At 36.3% G+C, this 24,200-nt stretch overlaps 1 protein-coding gene across 16 annotated transcripts in view; it reads left to right on the top strand.

Annotated features, from left to right (window-relative positions):
• Nucleotides 1-24,200, top strand: part of EZH2 (enhancer of zeste 2 polycomb repressive complex 2 subunit) — a 76,150-nt gene that overhangs the window by 35,951 nt on the left and 15,999 nt on the right. For 3 of the 16 annotated variants that reach the window (XM_054495807.2, XM_054495816.2, XM_063667935.1), the window contains 7 exons: nt 927-1,050; nt 1,662-1,790; nt 14,809-14,925; nt 17,698-17,818; nt 18,670-18,810; nt 20,294-20,396; nt 20,929-21,107. In XM_054495807.2, coding sequence (XP_054351782.2) covers nt 927-1,050; nt 1,662-1,790; nt 14,809-14,925; nt 17,698-17,818; nt 18,670-18,810; nt 20,294-20,396; nt 20,929-21,107 — 914 coding nt within the window. Of the gene's footprint in view, nt 1-926; nt 1,051-1,661; nt 1,791-10,900; nt 11,080-14,808; nt 14,926-17,697; nt 17,819-18,669; nt 18,811-20,293; nt 20,397-20,928; nt 21,108-24,200 lie in introns of those variants that run through there. The other 13 variants (XM_054495808.2, XM_054495818.2, XM_054495820.2 and 10 more) reach the window with 10 other exon arrangements.

Here is a 24,200-nt window from a genome sequence, read left to right as displayed (position 1 = left end):
TTTACTTAAAACATAAAAGTGGCTTCCCATTGTTCTTAAGATAAAGCACAAATTGTTAGTGTGGCCTGTAAAGCTTTGTATAGCCTGACAGAGAATGTCCTGCTAATAATTTGAAGGTACAGGATGATTTTAATACTTTAGGAGAAAATGTTCTAGGAAAAGACACTTGTTTAGACTTAAGGTGAGGACTCTGCAGTATGAATTAGACATCTGGTGAACTATAAGCTGTCCCCGCATTTAAACATAATTGGTTCTGAGAGCCTGCAACTAAAGATAAGGCAGAAGAATTTACTTTGCATTTCCTGCATTCCTTTATTAACATGAGCAGAAACCCCTCATGTTAATAAAGGTGGCACAAGAGGGAAAAATACAGACTTTATCAGTGTTTAAGGAGAGGTGCATGGTTAAGTGTGTGGGGAGAGAGTACCTTTGTACATTTTATTATATGGTGAACTATATGTTTTCTACCTTTAGTACTGTTTGTAAATTTTACTTCTTGGATTTACCTTTTTCAGTTATATTATTCCATTATGCCTTGCTCCTGTAACAGCTAATTTAATGATGAAAAACTTAGGATATGTCTTTATATTTTCTTCCCTCCACAAATGTGGATCTCATAGAGTTAAAAACTAGGTTGTGATATATAGTATACCTAATTCCTGTAATGGGATCATGTTCCTATAATATGGCTGCAATTTAGTGTAGAATTTTTGTAAATAAAAGTGTATTTTAAGTTTAACTTAAACTTTCAATGAAATGTTTTAAGGATTTAACCATGCAGCACAAATGAGCACCTTTCTGCAAATGCCAACAGTGTAATATGTGTCATTTCTTCACTGATTGTTAGTTTGCTGCGGATTAAAACACAGGTGATCATATTCAGGCTGGTTAGATTAGTGATTTTAATATGAAACCATTGCTTTTAGAATAATCATGGGCCAGACTGGGAAGAAATCTGAGAAGGGACCAGTTTGTTGGCGGAAGCGTGTAAAATCAGAGTACATGCGACTGAGACAGCTCAAGAGGTTCAGACGGGCTGATGAAGTAAAGGTATAATTTTATCTTTTGTGAAAATGAATATACAATTAAGTATAGGTTTTTTTCCCCTCCTAAGTTCAATGAGTTTTTATTTAAAATAATTCTAGCCAAGTTTTTATTTACAATAAGATGAGTGAACACTTGGAAGCTTAGGTTCTTGATCTGTCTTAACATTATACCATGCACATTAATCAGTCTTTGTTTAGTATACTTTTATTTGCATATGCAGCTGCAGGACCTAAATGTAAAGGGATGCATTTCATGATTTTATGTTTCTAAAGTCATTGTGATTAAAAAAAAAAAAAATACACACACACACACACACACACACACACACACACACACACACACACACACACACACACACACACACACACACACACAGTCAACAAAGAAAGGATGGCAGTCGTTTCCTGTTCTCTAACCACGTGCAATAAAATAACAGATGTGGTGTTTTTGTATTATTTGAATGTGGGAAACTATAGTGTAAAATCTATATGCACCTAAGAAAATGTTCTTGATATTTTTGAGGATACACTAGATTTTTAACCTGCTTTAGAGGTGTTACACATTTTCTAACAATGAACAATTTCTCCTTTCCTCTCCTTCATTTTTTTTTAAAGAGTATGTTTAGTTCCAATCGTCAGAAAATTTTGGAAAGAACGGAAATCTTAAACCAAGAATGGAAACAGCGAAGGATACAGCCTGTGCACATCCTGACTTCTGTGAGCTCATTGCGCGGGACTAGGGAGGTTGGTTAACATAACATGTTGTAGTAATTATCATCATCTTTTGGTTTATGCTATTGGAACATTTGTTTGGTTATTGGGGGGAAATCATTGACCTCAGGGTGTCCATCTTTTTATTGCTATTTCTTTTTAATGTGCAACTGTTAATGGCTGCTGTAGATCACACTATTAGCTATTCCTATAACAGAGTTCTAAGTGTTTGGAATATACTTTGAACTAGGTAGATGCCTAGATTTTATAAGAATGTTGATTTAAAAAAAAAAAGCTTTTAAATCAAATACTCTTTAATGTCCTCATCAGATCACTATTTAGAGCAAGGTTTTCTGACTCACTGTTGTAACCCCAATTTGAATTAGCCATGTGGTAAGAAATGTTTTCATATTCATGGACAAGAAAGCTTTTTATTATATATTTTGTTCAAAGGCTAAGCCTCTCTATAAGAATTTTTAAATTTCGTGTTGAGAGATTGGAATTTCTTTTTCTATAGTACTTTCTGAACGAGGTAGCTCTTAATTACTCCCAAGAGTTTCCTATATTCAAAGAAAGGCAGTAAATCTATGGTAGAATCTATAATTAAATATCCCATTAAAACATGATTGTAGCAAGATGAGAAGAAAATGGCAAAAGCCTAAATAGCTTTAGGCATTTCTGTTTTTAAGTGCCTGTGTTGTATAGAAAGACATGGCATAGGATATTTAAATGGGAGTTGAAGCAAAAGGGGAAAGAGTGAGTTGGAATTAAAATTACACTATGTAGTAGATTGTTTATCTGAATGTCTAAATATGAGAAGCACCTAAACAATGGAATTTGTTTTAAGATAATTTTTCAATGAGTAGCCATTTTTAATATAACATTGTTGTAACAAGCAACAGTTTGCTATTGTATGAGGCCTTCTGGAGATTGTGTGACATATGAATTTCAAAGACTTGTCAGTGATATCCCAGTAACAACAGACATAATCCTAATGATGATTTCAGTGATATTCTGGTGGTCTCGATGGTGACACTTGGAATGATTCTTAGTCATTTATGCGTTTTGTTAGGTGACACCTCTGTAAAGCTCTGACTTATAATTGTATAAATATTGATTATACACTGACACTTTCCTCTTCATCTGGTACAGGCCAGAGCCTAGATGTTAGAGGTCAGTGGCATGGGGGAAAGGGATTCTTTTCGATGCCCATCAGAACGTTCTTAAAGGGAATAAGGATGGGGCTTTTAAGTAATTGCTTTGAAAGTTTTTATCTGGTTTTAGAAATGTTGAATTGAAAGAAAAACCTCATTTTCTCTCTGGAGGAATAAATCTTAGAAATTTGGAGAAATTAGGTAGATTCACATGGAAAACGTATTTTTGCCACCCATTAGGAATCTCAGAATGCTACCAAAAGCCTAACTTAGGTTTATAATAAAAGTCAACAGAAATAATGAATTATGTCACTGTGCTAGGTACTTTATACACATTACCTCATTTAATCTTCATGATAAGGAAGGAGTATTACACTTTTTTTTTTTTTTTTAAATCCAGGCAAGGAAACTGAGCCTTAGAAGCATTTAGTCAGTTTGCCTGCTCTAATGATCTGATGTGGGCCCAGAAGAGCACACTTTGCTCAGACCCATGAAGTATTAGTGAAGTACATTATTGACATACAACTTGAATTGCTCATAGTATATTTGGCATTAAATTTAAGAGTATTGTTTGTTCAAGTGGATATTTACTAATTGAAATTTTCTTTTAATTTTGTCAAATGGAGACAAGTCATTGAATATAAAGATACCTAATGTTCGTGAGTTTATGTGAAAAATTGTGAGAAGAAATCAGCATTTTAATAAAACAAAATTGTTTTCTAAACTTAGTACTTCCACAGTACCACACACACACATAGATTGAGAATAAACATTTTCACAGAATATGGGGGAAAAGGAGGAAAATAATCCCCAGCCTTAGGAATTCAGTTTTTGTTGCATAGAACTTTGACCTGATTAAGGTCAGTCGTTTTTTTTTTGTTGCTGGTGTTGGTAGCTGATCCTGCTTCAGATGATCCATCTATTATTTTCCCTTTCTCCCTTTTTAAACCATCACCACTGACTTATAGAAGCCAAAGTTTATATCGTTTGTGATAAGCTTCTTGGTGTTATCACAATAAATCGTAAAGGTTTAGGGCTAAAAAGGACTGTAGTGGTCTCATGGTCTAGCCTCCTGACTTTTCAGATGAGACTATATCCCTGTTTATTTTTTCTTTCGTTTAAGCATTTCCATCTACATATTATTTCTTTTATATATTTGAAAGATTCTAGTCTGAAGTAGGTCAGGCAGGAGGAGAAAATAAAAGTGATTCTTGTTTGGCAAAGACTTTCCTAGTGGTAGGCTTGGCAGAATTTCAGACTGCAGTGTTGATTCAAACACGTAAAGTCTATAGCATTCAACATTTGAAGTGCCATTATAGCATTGTTTTAATTAACTGCTTGCTTTTATAAGCTAATTATATGTAAGTGCTGGTGTCTTCAATTTAAATCCTCTGCAGCATGACAAATCAATGACAATTTTTAGTTCTTTTGTCAGGTCTTAAACTTATACTCCTGTTTGTAGTTTTAGAAGTGGATATACTCAGTTTGAAAATGACTGATTTTCTCCAAGTTATTTTGGTAAAGAATGTCTGACAAAAGTTTACTGAAGTGAGTGCTTTAGATGCTGACTTAAGGTCAGAGAGCTCTGCATTTGAACCCAAAGACCACATCGCTAGTATGTGGTTTTCTTACTGTGTGTGGTTTTGTTTTGTTTTGTTTTTGTGACAGGGTCTTGCTCTGTTGCCTAGGCTGGAGTGCAGTGGTACAGTCACAGCAGCCTTGACCTCCCGGGCTCAGGCGATCCTCTCACCTCAGCCTCCTGAGTAGCTAGGACTACAGTCACACGCCACCACATCGGGCTAATTTTTTTTTTTTTTTTTTGAGACAGAGTTTCGTTCTTGTTGCCCAGGCTGGAGTGCAATGGTGCAATCTCGGCTCACCGCAACCTCTGCCTCCCAGGTTCAAGCGATTCTCCTGCCTCAGCCTCCTGAGTAGCTGGGATTACAGGCATATGCCACCATGCCCGGCTAGTTTTTGTATTTTTAGTAGAGATGGGGTTTCATCATTTTGGTCAGGCTGGTCTCGAACTCCTGACCTCAGGTGATCCACCCACCTTGGCTTCTCAAAGTGCTGGAATTACAAGTGTGAGCCACCGAGCACATCGGGCTAATTTTTTTGTATTATTTTGTAGAGACAGGGTCACACCATGTTTTCCAGGCTGGTCTCGAACTCCTGGGCTCAAGCAGTCCATCTGCCCTGGCCTCCCAAAGTACTGGGATTACAGGTGTGAGTCACCATACCCGTCCCTTAATGTGTTTTTAAGATACTTTGGGGCAACTCTTTTTTTTGTTTTTGAGATTACAGAACCTAAGCATTATTGTTCCTAGAATTTTAATACAGAATGTGTTTACTTTAAAAAAACACTTCTGACTTTTTGAAGACAGTGACTATATCTGTTTTACATTTATTTCTTTTATTCTTAAGTTAATCTTTTAAAGAAGCATCCAGCTTCACACTGTCATTACTCAATACGTATAGGTTGAGGGATGTACATTTTATTCCCATAATATGTCTCTGTTTGTCAAGAAATTGTTTCTAGGTGACTTTCATAACTTTGTCTTGTCAACCAGTAATAACTATGTTCTGTAGGTCTTCATATTGGTAGTTGTATTCTTCAGTGTGTCTCTTTTTCCATTTTTAATGAAGAAACTGGCTTAAGAGTTACTCTTGAGGTTCTCATTAATGTATTTCTTTTTCGTACATCTGCCCATTTCTTGCTGATAATCACAATCTCCTTCACTGACTTCATATCAAAATGTTTTCTACTGTATGTGTTATGACTGAAAGAGAGGTTTGCTTAGATAATCCCTGTCTTCTGGGCAAATGGTACGATTAGTTTAGTAATTTAATCCATCTTGCCAATATACATTTCTAGATTCCCAGGAGAATATAATGTTCTTGTAAGAGTTCTGTGTCTTGTTTACTAAGGAAAAGAGAGAATATGGTGTATATTCTTGGGGCTTCAGAAGGTCTAAAATAGAAGCAGCATCAGAAGGGGATCATGGTCCTCATATGAAGAATTTAAAAACTTTTGGACTTTTAAATATTTACAGATTTGCTCTTTGTAGTAATATTTGAAATGATTGTAAGTTGATTGCTTAGCATTTGATACTAGCAGATTTTTTTTGGGGGAGAAGCTTCTATCAAAATAATGTGTAAATTATTTTGTATGTTGGCAGTTTGGACTTAACATTTTTGTTGAAGGAGAAGAAAAATACCTGTTACATGTAAACACTCGATTGCATTTTTTATTGATTTAGTAATGAAGTTCCTTCAGTTAATTGTAAATGAAAATTTAGTTACTGTTTACAAAGAAAAAAAAATATCCTAGTGTATTTCATGTATAATTTAGTGTACTTTACTCAGATACATTCTTTGAGTGTAGTAACATGGTTTCTTTATACATTGCAGGATTATAGGCCCTATAGGTTTAGATTCTCATGAGCCTTTTGAGCAAATATGGCAGAAAGCTGGTCACTTTTCTCATGTCTTTGAATTAAGTGGATGGCTCTTCAAGTGTCTGTCTTACTCTTAGTCTGAACATATACGCTCATTCTTATTGCCTCAAGGAAGTGGTCTGTGAGTTGCTTTCTGTGGCTCCTTGCCTCTTTTAACTATTATTGGTATTTACTTGGAGAGTTGAGTCTTGTTAGGTTAACTGTCAGTCGTTCCAACCTGTATAACTTGTAAATCCATGCAGCCTTTGCTTTCTTTCTGGCTTTATTTAGGCTGAAATAGATGTAACATTTCTTAAATGATCAAATAAGGATTTTTTTTTTCCTTTTGAACAGAAACTAATATAAACATTTTATGCTTTTCCAAAGGGTTAGCTTAAAAAAAAAAAGGTCATTTGTGACATTTGAGTTCATATAGCATCATATATTAAATACATGTCATTTATTATGTTTATATTTTAAATTTGATTATATATCTTCAGTTTAAAAGGTGAATTTTAAAAAGTCAAATTTAGGCAACTAATAAAACTAGCAGAAGTTGCTTTTCATTTGTAGTTTTTCTCCTGGAGTATTGTATATATAGTTTGTGTTTTATAAATTATTGTTACAAAGATCATGTATCTTCCCCAAATGCAAAACCGAGTTCTGACAGCTATTTAAAAATAAAACAACAAATCCAAACAAACAAAGGTGCTTGGTTAATCTGGAATGTTAGAAATTGTTTTATTCTCTGAAGAAACAAGAAAATTGCATTAGACTGAGGACTTTTGCCATAATTTAGCTTTATAATAGGGATTGACTTAAATTTACTCCTTAGGATTCTGTCTTACCTTCTCTTAGCAGATTTTATAAAAGAATATCACTTGAGTAACATTTTGGGAAGGCTGGGCAGATTTCATAAGCTGCCCAACAAGGCAGTTTTATACTAGCTAATGTGACTACCTGTTGGGCTAATGAAACTAGTTTAAAAGTTTTATCTTTTTCTCTCCACTGAACAGATCATTGTAAAATGATTATTGTAAAAATTTACATAACAGAAATAGGTAAAACAGAAAGCAAAAGTCCCTGTAGTCCAACTGCTCTGGCTTTTATTCTTTCAGATTTCATTTTTATATATACTAGGAGGTTAATAATATTTTATTTTTAAAAATTATTGGGCAGATATACATCCTTTCCATTTTGGGCCATCACTTTACAACCTCTGTCCAAATTTTCATTCTTTTAAAAAATGTGTAGTGTTTGACATTATGGATATACCATAACTTATTGCCCCATTCTTGATGGACATTTAGATTTTTAATTTTTACTTTTGCAGTCAGTGCTGTACTGAACTTTATATACATCCTTGCATCTTTTGAGTAATTCTGTAGAAGTTCCTAGAAATAGAATTATTAGATCAAGATGATATGCATATTTAAAAATTTAGCAGATATTACCAAATGCACCCTCAAAAGTTTTACATTACATCCCCACCAGCTGTTTATGGAAGATCTGTTTACCTATATTCTCAACACAATATTATCAATCTTAATCTTCAGTCCAATAGGTAAAACATTGTTAGAATTGGTTATTATACCGTGTCTTAATTATTCAGTGAAATTAAATGTCAGTTACTGTGTGTTTATATTTGTGAATTGGCTGTTACAGTGTTGGATCTTGTACAATTAGGTTGGGCTTTTTTTATGATTCATAAGGACTTTTTGTATATTACAAATACTAGTTTTGGCTGGGTGCGGTGGCTCACGCCTGTAATCCTAGCACCTTGGGAGGCCAAGGTGGGCAGACCATTTGAGATCAGGAATTCTAGACCAGCCTGACCAACATGGTGAAAGCCCATCTTTACTAAAAATACAAAAAAATTAGCTGGGCGTGGTGGCGTGCGCCTGTAGTCCCAGCTACTTGGGGGGCTGAGGCAGGAGAATGCCTTGAACCCGGGAGGTGGAGGTTTCAGTGAGCCAAGATCACAAGACTCAATCTCAAAAAACAAAAAACAAAAAAAAAATAGTTTTTTGTCATATGTTTTACAGATTTTCCCCCCCATTTTGATGTTATTTCTGGTATATCTTGGTTATACAATTCTTTTTCTTTTAATTTTTGTCTTTCTTAAAGGTTCCAAAAGTCTTTCTTCACTTCAAAATTATAAATTATCTACCTATCTTTCCTTTAGTTTTCTGTTTTCATTTTTATATTCTAATATCATTTAACCCATCAGGAATTTCCTTTGGTGTAAAGAATGAGTAGGGGATTTGGTTTTTAATTTTGTTCTTTTTAGTTTCCTGGTTGTTTCAACACTATTTACTGAGTAATTAATGAATAGTGAGGGGCAGCTGTAAACTTGTTTTCGAAGATCAGCAGAATCAGCCTTCTTGGTTGGTGGTTCCCTGGGCAGTTCTACCACTTGAGCAAGACCTGAAGTGTTTCCCTTCAGAAACCACAGCCTGTGCCATCTTGCTCACTCACTTTTCTTTCTTTTTTTTTTTTTTTTAATAATTTGACAGAGTTTTGCTCTGTTACCCATGCTGGAGTGCAGTGGCATCATCTTGGCTCACCTCAACCTCTGCCTCCTGGGTTCAAGCTATTCTTGTGCCTCAGCCTCCAGAGCGGCTGGGACTACAGGCATGTACCACCACACCTGGCTAATTTTTGTATTTTTAATAAAGACAGGGTTTCACCATGTTGGCCAGGCTGGTCTTGAACTCCTGACCTCAAGTGATCCGCCCACCTTGGCCTTCCAAAGTGCTGGGATTACAGGCCTGAGCCACTGCGCCTGGTCTTGCCCACTCACTTGAACTCGAACCTCTACTACTTTGTAGTATTAAACCCAGATCCACTGATTTAAGCAAGGTTTCAAAACAGTTTTACTGCCACAGCCTATATAAACTATAGATTTATATAATACTCTCTGTTCCATTTTAGTTGTTTTTTCCCCCAATGACAGAAATTGTTCTGTTTTCTACTCACAGGACTGTTACTGAATTAGAAATTTGAGTTTCAGTGTGATGGATGAACATCACTCTTGTTACCTGCTTCGTGTACTTTTTTGAGTGCTTACGTCCTGTGATGATTATTCTATTTCTGATCTCCGGTACTAAGCAAAACTGGAGTTTTTCCGCAAAGCTGCAGATGAGGGAATGATTTACCTTAACAGCCCTTCAGGATTTTAACCTAGGATTAAGTAGGTTTGTATGTTCGTGATTCCTTTCATTCAGGGCCCGGCTTCTGAAGGTAGGATGCAAGGAAGAGCTTTAAGGATCTAAATTTCCTCCCAGCCTGAGCAACATAGTGAGATCCCATCTCAATAAAAAATAAAAAAATTAGCCAGATGTGGTGACACATACTTGTAGTCCCAGCTACTCAGGAGGCTGAGGTGAGATAATCACTTGAGCCCAGGAGTTTGAGGCTGCAGTGAGCCATGATTGCACCACTGCACTCTAACCTTGGCAACAGAGCTAGACCCTGTCTCAAAAAAAAGAAGAGTCTAAACTTCCTGATATTGTATTCCAAATGTCCTATGTTAAATGCTGTGTTATCATTCCCTGCCCCTTGGAATGTAGAAACCGTTACTTACAGATAAAAGTGAACTGAGAAGCAAATACCCTTGTGTTGTACGGTAGAGGTTCTTCACCCAATCTGGAATTGGTCTGTAACAAATATTGAACAACACAAACTGAAATAATTTACAATCTGATATGAATTACTCTTTTTCATTTCTTAACTCCAACACTTGATTAGTTGCTTTCATTAAATACATCTGTGTCGATATCTTAATAGGATTTTTTCTTCTGTTTTTATTTCTGCCTCTCCTGTTGGAGCGACTCATTTCTTTTCAAGTGTCGTCTTCAATCTCCCTTCTCCTATTTTGCCTTCTCAACCTGATTATGAATTCACTTCCATTATTGAGCTTCTCTTTACTTTATCCAAATTTGCTATTTATCTCATTGCAGTTTTTCTTCAGTACTTACTTTGCATAAAAGTAGCCTGAACTTAAATTATATACACGGTCATTTTCACCAGAAGGGCTAGCTAATTTAAAACTTGGGCGTGTTATCTTTTCTTTCCTCAAATCCTGCAGAATATAGGGTAGTTTCAGAAATCACCCCCAGCTTTTCTCTAGACTTGGTGACAGCTGATGCTTTCTTCTGACTCTTCCTCTCCTGGAGTGCCGAACTTCCTGCACCTTCCTCGCTGTTGTCACATGGAAAGGCTACAGGATGTTAGACAATGTCAACAGTTTACTGTGTCTCTGGCATGAAATAAATGGACCAACCAGTATCTGAGAATATTTTTTACTTGGCTAATTGATTGTGTATTTTCCCCTACTATATGGAAGTTGGACTTAGCCCTTCTCATGTTAAAGATTATTCAGAGGCAGGACGGCCATGGCTGTTGTCTTTGGGATGTCCTGCTGTAAAATGGGGAGTCATACCTACCTCACTGGGTAGTTGTGAAATTTAAAGACGCTAACTTTGGTAAAGTCTCTAGCACAGTGCTTGGCACATAGTAGGGTGTGTTAATTTCTTTCCCTTCCCTGCAGGCCATTCACCTGCTCTTCCCTCTACGATTTTCCATAACACAGTTTTTACTTGGAACCAGCCTTCTGCCAAGAGTCTCAGTTTGGTTGTGTACTCCTACAACTACTATTTTTGGCTTGACTTCCCTCTCCAGCTCCCAGTGGTCCAGCCACACAGTCGCCTATTGTACCAGCTGGTTGATGTAAGTCTATCCATCCTCAGAGGAACCTGGTTACTTACCAGTAAGCTGTGTTTCTCTGAAAATGTAGCATCCTTGGTAATGAATCTAGTCCCCCCCCACCCCCCTTTTTTTAAACCATTGATGATGAATCATCTCTAACTTCCTTGTGTGATCCTCAAGTTGGAACTGGAATTAGAGAATCTAATTTGTTGGTAAAGGTCTCCTAGTAAGTTCCTGAGTCCAGGACACATGGCTCTGACCAGGTGAAATGTGGAGACCCATGAGGTAAAAATTCTTTTCACTACTCTGAGTGACATGAGACTTAATTATGTAAACTGTCAAGGATGATACATTTTCAAAGAAAAATAAGTTGCTGGTAAGTAACTGGGATTTTTGAGTAATTTTTCTGTAAGTCAATAAATAAGAATCCCACGTTTGTTTTCACAAACAAATGCTTTTGCATTTGAATATTTCATAAATGAAAGGAATATGGTTATTAGTTATGGTTAATAGTTAAAGAATGGGATAGGTTTCTAGAGATACTAGAAATACAATGAGGTGGGGGTAGACCGTCAGTTTTCTAAATAGGTGCTCTCTTAGCTTTAAAAAGAAATTGAAGTCTCCATTAGAGAAAATCATCAAATGTAGTCTGTTCGTTCCAGAAACATTTTTTGAGTGCCTACTGTTTTTTTGAGACACTGTGCTGAGTATCGTTTCAAGACAGAGGTGAAGCCACACTTGGCTCAGCTGCTTTTGCCCTCAGAGAGCTTATTTCTTGTCTCTTAGTGACTCTCGCATGACTCAGAACTGAGGCGATGGGATACTGGGGTATGACAGGTATGGGACTGGAAGTAGTACTTAGTGCTGCAGCCTGTGCCTTAATATTTTCTGTGCTTCCATAAGTTCTTTCTGTTAATGGGAAAAATCAGCTGACTTCATTCAGAATTTGCAGAGTATTTGCTGTATCACTAGAGCAACCATAGATGAAGCAAAGCCAATGCTCCTTCTTTGTTGTAGTTGAAAACTCATTCTCTAACCCGTATGTGCGACTTTGGAGTTAGGTGTTAAAGCAGGTGAATAAGTAAGTCAGAGTCAGAGAGGCAGCCCACTCCTCCTTAAGCTTTAAAAGCGCTTCTTCCTTCAGAAGCCACAGAATCAATTTATCCCTGCCAGATGTAAAAAAAATCGGATTTTTTTTTTTAAGAAATGAAAATTGTTTTGTACTTTAAGTCACTGGATAGTATTTGATACTATCAGTATCAGTAATTATATTCAGTATATTCAGTAATTATAAACACCTCCACCCCCAAATTTACCCAGTTAAGTAGAAAGAAGGGAAGAAGACTTGGTAGTATTAATAAGTTGTTGTTGGAGGAGATGCTCCTATTACATTGTCATATGTCTCTATTTTCTTTTTTCTTTTTTTTTTTTGAGGCGGGGTCTCCCATCACCCAGGCTGGAGTACAGTGGTGCTGATCACGGCTTACTGCAGCCTTTGCCTCCCAGGCTCAAGTGATCCTCCCACCTCAGCCCCTCAAGTAGCTGGGACTACAGGCACGTGTTACCTTGCTGGGCTAATTTTTTGTGTGTTTTTAGTAGAGACAGGGTTTCCCCATGTTGCCCGGACTGGTCTTGAACTTCTGGGCTCAAGCGATCTGCCTGTCTTGGCCTGCCAAAGTGCTGAGATTATACGCTTGAGCCACTGTGCCCAGCCATGTCTCTGTTTTATATAGTAAATACTGCATGGTTGTAATTGTTATTTTACCCCATGAGCATTGCAAGGGCAAGAACTACAGTGCAGTAATTAATTAAGCTCACGGGTGTTGCAGTCAGACTTTAAATCCAGGTTTTAATCCTGGTTTTGTAATTTGCTGCCTTTCTGACTAGACAAATTATATAACTTCTCTGAACCTCAGTGTCCTCATTTGTGAAGTTTTGATGCTAAAACTACACCATAAGGTTGTAATGAGGAATAATTAAGATAATGTATATAAGCACTTAGCACAGTGCCTGCAACATAGTACGTGCTCAATAAATGTTAACTGCTGTTTTTATTGGATTATTGGATGGATGGATGAAGGATTGTATCAGAGGCCAAACAGCAGGAAGGGGAAAGACTGTGGGCTCTGGAGTGTTAGTAAACTGTTCACACCTTCTTGTTTACTTGAGTTATGAGCCTTATTAGTATTATTATCTTTATCTTTGCCTTTTTGGAAAGCAAATTAATAGATGAATCACTGTCACAGTTCTTCCTAACTACTCCATCCTTAAACCTTTACTTCCACTAAGGAAGGAATTATTTTTGTGCTGCAGTGACTGTGATGATTGAGAGATTATCCCACTGGCCTGATGCAACCCAATGCTGAGGGTCAGGTGTGGCCCATATGCCAGATTTCTACTCTGAATTTCACCACACCTAGTTCTGCTATTTTTAAGACATTTTAGATAAAAAATTTAAACATTTAATATGTATGTGTGTGTATATATATATATATATATGATTTTTCGGTTTCATTTTACTACACTTCTTTTTTGCTGTATTTTCATTGATTGTGGATTATGAATGTATGTCTAGGATATTTTTGAGAAGGCTCTGGAGGACTTACACCTGGGCAGTAGTACTCTTTAAGGAATCTCGGATTCGTAGACAGGGTGGAAAGTGCTGTGGTTATTTGGGCACAAGAGTTTTACCATATTTCAGAGAATCAAAGATGCAAAATTTTTCACATTTTAACATTGGAAACCAACATGCATCTTAGAATCACTGTGATAAGAATGGATTATATCTTTGTTTAGTTGGCAGCATTTTTTCTTAGTGATACAGAAGATAATGATGTACCTTGAAATCGCTGTCATCATAGATTGTATGAAATATGGTGTTTCAAGGGACTATGTGCACTGACACATTTTAGCAATATGGTATCATGGCAATATAAGGAGTGGGAAGAGCAGGGGCTCCAGAGTCAGGCTTTTGGAGTTTACATTCTAGCCCGAGAACCATGCGCAACCTTGGGCAAGCTACTTATCCTTTCTTTTCTATAGTTTTCTCACCTGTAAAATGGGGGCTAAGAATAGTACCCATCTTACAGTGTTATAATGAGGATTAAATAGAAGACATGTAATGTGTTTAAAATAGCCTAGCACGTAGAAAGTACTTAGTAATTAGCTAATATTATTAATTCAGAGATTACAGTTTTGCAGAATAGATTTGAATTTACTTTGTTGTGATTGAAACACAAACCCATTACCCTTAATATTTATGTATCATCTGATAATATCAGCAATTGACACTTAGATTTTAAAAAAGGAAGATAAAGATAAGGAAGATTAAGTTTTCTTATTCTTGTTAAGTAAGATTTAAGTGGCTTATTTGCTATACATATTACTATTCTGTGTGGTTGGAATGTAAGAGAAATGAAGGATGAGCTAGGAAATAAATGTATAAAAGCATGGAGCAGTTAATCAGATTGCTGAATCTCACATAAGTACAGTTTTTGATTCTTACTGATATTGGTAAGTATGGGAAGGGTTGGAGGATTTGGAAATTTGGAAAATTTGAAGCATTTTTGCACCCTAAGTAAAAGAGAGAAAAGAGAGAATCCTATTTGGTTTATATGACCACTTTACTGTCCTAGGTAAGGACTTTTTTTTCAAAATTAAATATTCAGATAGGCAGCATCTCTTTACAATAATGATGGCTACAGCTTAAGGTTGTCCTTTTAAGAGTCAATTTTATTTTTTCTGTTTTAGTGTTCGGTGACCAGTGACTTGGATTTTCCAACACAAGTCATCCCATTAAAGACTCTGAATGCAGTTGCTTCAGTGCCCATAATGTATTCTTGGTCTCCCCTACAGCAGAATTTTATGGTATGTAAAGAAGATGTCTTCTGCTTATCTGATAATAACTTACTGGAAACGAAAAAGCATAGATAATTTTATTGTCACGGTGAATCAAGACAGTGTAAATTCTAAAAAGCTATCAAAATAACACTTGAAGTAATTAAAAAAAATTGATTAATATAGTTTTTTTAAGGCCTGTGCAGTATCACTCTTTTCCTATACTCTCCAAAGGAAAAGTGTTAAGGAGTAACCATACCTAGGATTAAAAATATTTAAAAGATAGGCTGGGCACTGTGGCTCATGCCTGTAATTCCAGCACTTTGGGAGGCTGAGGCAGATGGATTACTTGAGTCTGGGAATTGGAGATCCACCTGGGCAATATGGCAAAACGCTGTGTCCTCAAAACAAAAATTAGCTGGGTGTGGCGCATGTCTGTAGTCCCAAGCTACTCAGGAGGCTGAGGTGGAAGGATGGCTTGAGGGAGGCGGAGGTTGTAGTGAGCTGAGATTGTGCCATTGCGCTCTAGCCTGGGTGACAGCCAGACCCTGTCTCAAAAAACCAAAAGGAATGAAGCTTATAGTTCTTATCCTTAAAAAAGTCAGTGTCCTATAATCTAAGTCTGACTGAGTTTTTGTTAATTGAGAACTTATTACTTAAAACAATTTTAGGTAGCATTTTATTGTGATAATGTACCTTATGATGTAATATTCATAGGGCTTGTAAAACATGAGCTGAAACATATTTCCATTGCTAACTCTGACCCAGCAGCTTTTGTAATAAAATGCTAGAGAGAAACTGAAGCATGTGTTCTTGACTTGTATTGCTAAATAAAAAATATATAGTTGTATTACTTAATTGATATATAAAGTGGGAAGGCTAATAAAATGTTGATAGAAGTCCTTGGTGAACCTGCTTTAGGGAAGTTTTTAGTAACTTTTATACTTTGTACAGTACAGTGTCAACTTCAGTTACTCTTCTGTAGTTGTATAAATTTGAGTGTAGTTTGAGAATTACGTTGCATGACCTTGAGGGAAGTTTCATGTTTTCACAGACTGAAATTCTGGAAGAATATATTATTTAAATTTGTCATTAAATATAATTTGTGAATCATCCATGGATTTTGCTGGTCTAGCCTGGGTGACAGAGCCAGACCCTCTCTGATTTTGCTGACCAAAGCAGATTAGGCACACAATCTTTATTATAACTAAGGTACGTTTTGGAGAGCAGGATGATGTGGATATCATTGAAAAGACAAAATATCTAAGTGTCACTTAATTTTGGCTTAGATATAAAGAAATCAACCCCTAGTTTAAATGAGATTAGTGCAAGTGAAATGAGATGAAAACAGGCCTCTAGTGTGTATATAAGCTTGAATTTGAATATATGAATACATTAAAATCTGCATTTTAATTATATGCTCCTTTTATCCCACTTTTTCTTTTCCTTGTCTGTCTACGGTACTGTTATCTTTATGAACTCTCCAGTTGTCCTAAATTTGTTACCTAGGGATTATTTGAGATTTTCTCCACATTCCCTGGCTGCTACTATTCCTATGTGTGGGCTTTCCCAGCATGTTCTTCCCTGTGGGCCACGATCATAGTGCCGGGCCGAGCCTACGCCATCTCACCCTTTAAAGAGCTTCTGTGTCCTCCCAGTCAGGCATAGCCAGTCCATTCTGCTTATCAGAATTACCTTTCTAAAATTCTGTTTTCAACCAATACCCTTTTCAAAGGCCTCTTAAGACTTAGACTTATCTTCACTTGGAATTAGTCTCTTTAAACATATACTTCAGAACTGTCCAGTCTTTATCTATAACTACTGTCATTTTTATTCTTCATTGAAAATGCTCTTCCTCCTATGAATGTCAACTTTCTTTATCTTGTATTCTTAAGTATTCTATTCTGTCTTAACTTTTCTTTGATTGGCTCTTCTTTCTTCTCTGTTGTCTTCCAAAGCTTGATAAAAACTCATCTATCATCTTTACTAGCACTGTCAACTTTGATATTCATCTCATTCATCTAAATATTGAAATATTTTGTTTTTGTAGAATGTTCTTATTTTACATATAAGTACATATCCTTTTGGCATAAACTTTAATGGACTATCAATACTCTGTATCCCTAGAATTTTATTATATTGGATGTCTTAAATTTTTTTTCATTTTAACTTAAACTATTATAAGTTAATGGCTGTTTTAATAACTGGATCATCAAGTGGAGTTTGGGAGTCTTACGGTAGTTTTTTGGTATGGGTCTTTATAGTTGATCTTGATATACCGTATTTCATCATCCTCTATTAACATCTAAAGTGTGCCTTAAAACTGATGATGGCTGGGCATGGTGGCTCATGGTGCCAGACACCTGTAATCCCAGCACTTTGGGAGCCAAGGCGGGTGGATCACTTGAGCTCAGGAGTTCGAGACCAGCCTGGGCAGCATAGTGAGACACTCGTCTCAATTAAAAAACAAAAACAAACGGATGATGTCTTCTCATAATCTAGAGCATCTTTTTCTTTCTTAGAGGTATGTAAAATAATGGTAAGTTTTAATGATTGATGACAGACTAAGTGCAGTATTTTTTCTAGAATTAAATTTTTTTTCTGTCAACAGTTTTCTCAGATATGCTTATTGGTGAGAGGGGTCTTTTATTTTTTGATAAATTTTAGAGTTTGCTCTCTTGACTAGTATTTTAAATCTGGAGAACTGGGTACAGACATGTACATATGAAAAGTTGTATTTTAGTTATTTCACATTTGATACTTAGAGTAAACCTGCTTTTTAAATACATTTTTTTCTTTTAGGTGGAAGATGAAACTGTTTTACATAACATTCCTTATATGGGAGATGAAGTTTTAGACCAGGATGGTACTTTCATTGAAGAACTAATAAAAAATTATGATGGAAAAGTACACGGGGATAGAGGTGAGCCATATGCTTCTTCTCTTGGAATAAGGGGCTAAAGAACTGAGAGACACTTTTGTTTATGAAGCATATAGGGCATGAGAAAAATTTTAATACTAAAATTAAGTTTTGCACTGAACTATAAGGGACTGAACCTGGGCCCAGGCCTAAGATTTTCAGTATTTTCCCTAACTATTTTTGGGAAAATTAGTTAGGAGGATTATGTTTGCCACTTGATAATTATGCATAGTTGGTTATAACATAATGGCAATAACATGTAAATTAAATAGAACTTGAGTGTATGTAGATTTTAAGATTCTTTAGTAGTAAAATTAATTAGGATTGGGGCTCTGCTTCTGTGGCATATGGGAGCTCCAGCAGCCCCTACTGCTAAAAAATACTGCTCCTCTAGGGACTACAGTACCTGAAATTCAATCATTAGAGTTATGGTTTCAGTTTTTTATGTCCAGGAGGCCCTGTTAAAGTGTCTGAAAGGATAATATTTGTAATATCATCATCCATTGTCATTATCAGCAGAAAGCAGGGTCTGAAATGATCAGTTAAAGGACAGATCCATTGTTTGGGAGGAGGCTAAAGCCACAATCAGTTCCTAGAAGATTCAGTTTTCTACTAGAAACTTTTGGGGAGGGGCCGTTCTACGGAAAGTAGCAGGTATTAAAGATAATTTTGCTTCCTAACTTTGCCTAACGCCAGTCTTGAAAATGATCTTATCTTTTCCTTCCCTCATTTCAATAATAATGTTTTAGTGCTAGTTACTAGGCTATGCCTGGTTTGTCCAAGTAGAAAAAGGATACATAAACTTTTGACATTACTACTTCTCCTGTGTGTTTCTGACATTTGATGCATTTCAGAATGTGGGTTTATAAATGATGAAATTTTTGTGGAGTTGGTGAATGCCCTTGGTCAATATAATGATGATGACGATGACGATGATGGAGACGATCCTGAAGAAAGAGAAGAAAAGCAGAAAGATCTGGAGGATCACCGAGATGGTATGCCTGATTATTAGGATTCTGTGTAGCCATTACAGCTTTCTTTCAAAAACAGTAGAAAGAGTAGAAATAGGGCTTAGTTTCTTCTTTCTCTTTTTCTTTCTTTGTTAAATATCACATTGATAGCAGTATAATCAAAATTAGCATATTATGGCCAGACAGGGTGGCTAACCCTGTAATCCTAGCACTTGGGAGGCTAAGGTAGGCAGATTGCTTGAGCCCAGGAGTTCAAGACCAGCCTGGGCAACATAGTGAGACCCCATCTCTACTAAAAAGTAAAAAAATGAGGCAGGGTGGTTGCCTGAGCCCAGGAGGTTTAGGCTGCATTGAGCTGTGATTGTGCCACTGCATAGTCTGGCGGGGTGGCAGAGTGAGACCCTGCCTTAAAAAAGAAAAAAAAAAAAGCATAATACTTGCAACATTATCTTCACTTGAGTATCTTTGTTTCCTTTGGCTAGCAAAGAACGTAGTTTTTTGTGTGCTTCACTGGGCATCATTATAATATATAACATTGATATTCACTATGTACAAATTGTGTAATAATCACTTCTTATGCACCAGCTCACTTAATCCTCATAATGGCTTCACGAGATGGATGTTATTATCAGATCCATTTTCTTTTTTTTTTTTTTTTGAGACGGAGTCTCGCTGTGTCGCCCAGGCTAGAGTACAGTGGCGCCATCTCTGCTCACTGCAAGCTTCGCCTCCCGGGTTCACGCCATTCTCCTGGCTCAGCCTCCCGAGTAGCTGGGACTACAGGCACCCGCCACCACACCCGGCTAATTTTTTGTATTTTTTAGTAGAGATGGGGTTTCACCGTGTTAGCCAGGATGGTCTCGATCTCCTGATCTCGTGATCTGCCCGCCTCGGCCTCCCAGAGTGCTAGGATTACAGGCATGAGCCACTGCGCCCGGCCTATCAGATCCATTTTCTATTTGAGGAGATAGATTTAGAGAGGTTAAGTAACTTATAAGATTATACTATTGGGAAGAAACAGTCAGTAGTTGGTATTCTCTGCTTGGCAAAGCTCATGCTAAGGCAGCATAGAATAATTTGGCGGGTGAAATAGCAATTTCTAAGAAGCATATTTCAAAAAGAGAAAATAACAAAAAGTTACCTTATTGACCTTATTGATCATCTAGTTCAGCTCCTTCATTTTCCAGATGAGTAGACAGACCCAAGAGGTAAAGTGATCACTCTCAGTCACAAAATCAGTTAGTAGCAGAGCTGGGAGTAGAACCTAGGTTTATTGCTTCCCAGTGCTCTTAAAGCTTTTCATATTTGAATTTGAATTTGAATTTTGTTTTTGACTGAGTGGCATTCCACAGACATGTAAAGTATGTGAGAAGTAAGTAAAACACAAAATTGAGATGATTTCTTAGAAAATCAGCTTTGTTATAGAGACATAGTTGGGTGGAGAAAATGAAAGATCAAAAACTTGTTTACTTCCATTCTTTTTTTCCTTTCATATTCTCCTGTTTAGATAAAGAAAGCCGCCCACCTCGGAAATTTCCTTCTGATAAAATTTTTGAAGCCATTTCCTCAATGTTTCCAGATAAGGGCACAGCAGAAGAACTAAAGGAAAAGTAAGATTTGTTCCTTTGAGGCAATCTTGCCCTGTATGGTATGTAACTCACCATTTTGGTTTATTACAAATGGAATCAATGTAGCGGATGAGCCACTACACTTTGTTTACAATGTTTGCAAGATACTTGAAGCAACATGTATACTTGTGGTACTCTGCATTACAAAATATTTCCTGTAGATAGAATAAATACATATGTATAATTTATATGTACACATAAACACACACATATACACATAAAATTTACAGTAGTACATTTACAGGAAAATTATCTGGATACTGGTAGAAATTTGGTGTTTAGTTAAAACTAATATAATATCCTTTTCCATGATATATTTGAATCATATCAATGAATTTGATTCTTGATAACACCATGCACAATATTTAGTTGTCTCTTTATCTAAATAGAGCCATTCCTTTATGTTTTAGGCAAGATAAACATCAAAAGTAACACATGGAAACCTTTTAGAAACTGTTTTCAAAAAAGTGATTTTTGTTTCATGTTTACTTAAATTTTTCTTGGTTAATGTCAGATATAAAGAACTCACCGAACAGCAGCTCCCAGGCGCACTTCCTCCTGAATGTACCCCCAACATAGATGGACCAAACGCTAAATCTGTTCAGAGAGAGCAAAGCTTACACTCCTTTCATACGCTTTTCTGTAGGCGATGTTTTAAATATGACTGCTTCCTACATCGTAAGTGCAATTATTGTACGTTTTCATTTTCTATCTTTGTTGTGGAATTAATGTTTTTAAGCAGCTTGCAGAGTGCTATCATTTATTACAACTAGAATTTATCATTTAATCTTATAGTTACTTTGAAAAATATCTTTAGATCTCAGTATTATTATTTTTACTTTGTTGCTTGAGGATTGCTCTGAAATCTTTTGCATGTATTTCATTTGGACTACTATTTTCCACTAATACGGAATTCAGGTCAGTGATTTTTTTTTTTCCCCCCGTAAGTGCTAACTAAGCAGTTGTTTTACAATAAAACTATTATTATGAACTGGTAGCCCAGAGCAACATTGCTGATATTGATGAATAAATTGTGTTAAATAAGAAATTGGCCAAAAAAATGTTCAGGTAAGTGCTTGTTGATTTAATGTAATTTTATTTTATTTTATTTTTTGCCCTCTGGGTAAGTTGTTTTTTTAAAATACCTGCATTTGAATACAAGTAAAACGTAAAATGTTGTCAGTGAAAATTTAAGTATGGTATATACAAAAATACTTTTTTCCTCTGGCATTTCTAGGGAATGTGGTTTCTTAGTAAATTTTCCTGGTAATTGAAACTTTTAAGCACAGTTTAAAAGCATCAACTACTTTTGAGGCACATATTTTGAAAATGTATTTAATACTTCCTAATTTTCCTAGAGTAGTTTGCTTATTATAGTTTGGTTTTTCCTATATTGTATTTTAGTACGTCTGTCTATGGCATGGTAATTTCTTTAGGGGCTTTGACCCATTATAAAATCGTTTTCCCCTGTACTCAACGGCCCCACATTGCTTTGTTGTTTTGAGTTCCTGTGCCTACCATTGACAGATTTATTCCTCCTCATTCACCAATGATACGTCCTTTTAAGCTTGCCCAAGTAGCTGTACCTCACCTCCTCCTAAGTGTTTGCTCTACTTGTTTTTGCTGCAGCTAATAATATGTTGAGTGATGTATACATTGGTCTGGAAATGTTAAGTTTTGTTTTTGTGTGTGATATATTAGTAGTTTAGTTATCTTAAAATAGAAAAACTTGAAGTAGATTTTTAGAATTATCATTATATTATTACCTCTTTGCTGTTGTTCTAACTCCACATCTAGTTTAAATTGATTTGGTAGTTTTAAAAATTCGTAGTAAGTCATCCATTTGTTGCTTCAGCCATTGGACAGTTAAGCCCTTGAAATAGTTGTCTTGAATTTCATTTTAATTCCCCTTTACACACCATGAATTTATGAATTACATCCGGTTTTTGTTAAGAATATTGTACATTTTATGTAGATACCATTATAGCAAAAGAAATGAGTGGAAGCACTATTTTGGAGTCGCTGAAAGGTCCTTCCAATTTGTTGTTTATAGATGTAGCATTTAATAAAGATTTTTGCTGTAAAAATGAACCGTAGAAGTAGGACACTACTTTTAAACATTACAATAGAGTTTTTTATTGTGCTATTCAGAGATGAGTAATTTTTTTTTTTTTTTTTTAACTTGAATCTTGAACCTGTTACTTGTCTCATTATTCTAGCTGGGGGAGAAGAGAGGAATATTTTACTTTAATAAAGTTGGCTTTCATGGGGCTAATTGGCTGCCTCCTTGTAGCATTTGGTGGCCATAGGTCCAACTGTGCTAGGCCCACTTTAGTTCTTTTTACAGTAGAGCCAATGTCTTCATCATTCAGTCCTGTTGAGTTCTGTAGGAACTTCATTGTTTTACATTAACTGTGACAAAATACCACACATGGTATATTTTTCTTAGGTAAAATAAGTTACTAAATAAATCATTAAATATATACAATCATGCATTACTTATGGATGGAGATGCATTCTGAGAAATGTGTTCTTAGGTGATTTTGGCATTGTGTAAACACAGAGTGTACTTAAACCTAGATGGTACAGCCCATGACACACCTAGGCCACACATCCCTGCAGCATGCCGCTGTACTGGATACTGGAGGCAGTTGTGACACATTGGCAAGTATTTGTATATTTAAATCATAATAAACATAGAAAATATACAGTAAAAATACAATATTATCTTATGGTACCACTGTTATATATGCGGTCCATCATTGACTCAGATGTTATGCAGCACACGACTGCTTTTTTTTTTTTTTTTTTTTGAGATGAAGTCTCGTTCTGTTGCTCAGGCTGGAGTGCAGTGGTGTGATTTCGGCTCACTGCAACCTCCGCCTGCTGGATTCAAAGGATTCTCCTGTCTCAGCCTCCTGAGTAGCTGGGATTACAGGCGCCTGCCACCACGTCCAGCTAATTTTTGTATTTTTAGTAGAGATGGGGTTTCACCATGTTGGCCAGGCTGGTCTTGAACTCCTGACCTCAAGTGATCCACCTGCCCTGGCTTCCCAAAGTGTTGGGATTACAGGCGTGAGCTACTGTGCCTGGTCGATTGTATGTTGAATATAGCATTTTGTGCTTTAGTTTTCTGGTCTCTATCTTGGGGATATGGTAGTACTTCCTTTACAGAGCTGTTGTGAGGATTAGATGAATTAATGTGGGGAAGATACTTAAAATGGTACCTGGCTCTTGTTAGCTGTTGTTATTTTTAAAATAGGTCATCATTCACATGGTTATGTTTCCAAAAAGTATTAATATGAAGATACGCTGGGCGCGGTGGCTCATCCTTTTAATCCCAGTGCTTTGGGAGGCAGAGGTGGGAGGATTGCTTGAGCCCAAAAGTTTGAGGCTGCAGTGAGCTATGATCATGCTGCTGTACTCCAGCTGGGTGACAGAGTGAGACCCCATCTCTTTTATAAAAAAAAAAAAAAAAAAAGGTATGAAAATGTGTACAATAAAGTCTCCCAATGACTTTCTGTTCCCCATCCTTCGAATTTTTACCTCACTCCTTCCACTTTTATTAGTAGTTAACCACTTTTATTAGTTCTCTTGTATTTTTTTACAGTTTCTTTGACAAGTACAAAGATACTCTTTTTTCTGACCATCTTATTTAAATGGTGCCATAGCATTTAGGCTTTTCCCTTTTTTTGGAATAAGGATAGGATTTAATATTGTAGCTATTAGCTTTATCTGTATAGCTGCATAGCCTGTACTGTAGGAGGTTCCAGAACTTACTGGACT

The sequence above is a fragment of the Pongo pygmaeus genome, chromosome 6 (genome assembly GCF_028885625.2).
Source record: "Pongo pygmaeus isolate AG05252 chromosome 6, NHGRI_mPonPyg2-v2.0_pri, whole genome shotgun sequence".
In the NCBI taxonomy this organism is placed as follows: Eukaryota; Metazoa; Chordata; class Mammalia; order Primates; family Hominidae; genus Pongo; species Pongo pygmaeus.
Note: the sequence above shows the minus strand (reverse complement) of the source record. Positions and strands in the feature narration are given on the sequence as shown.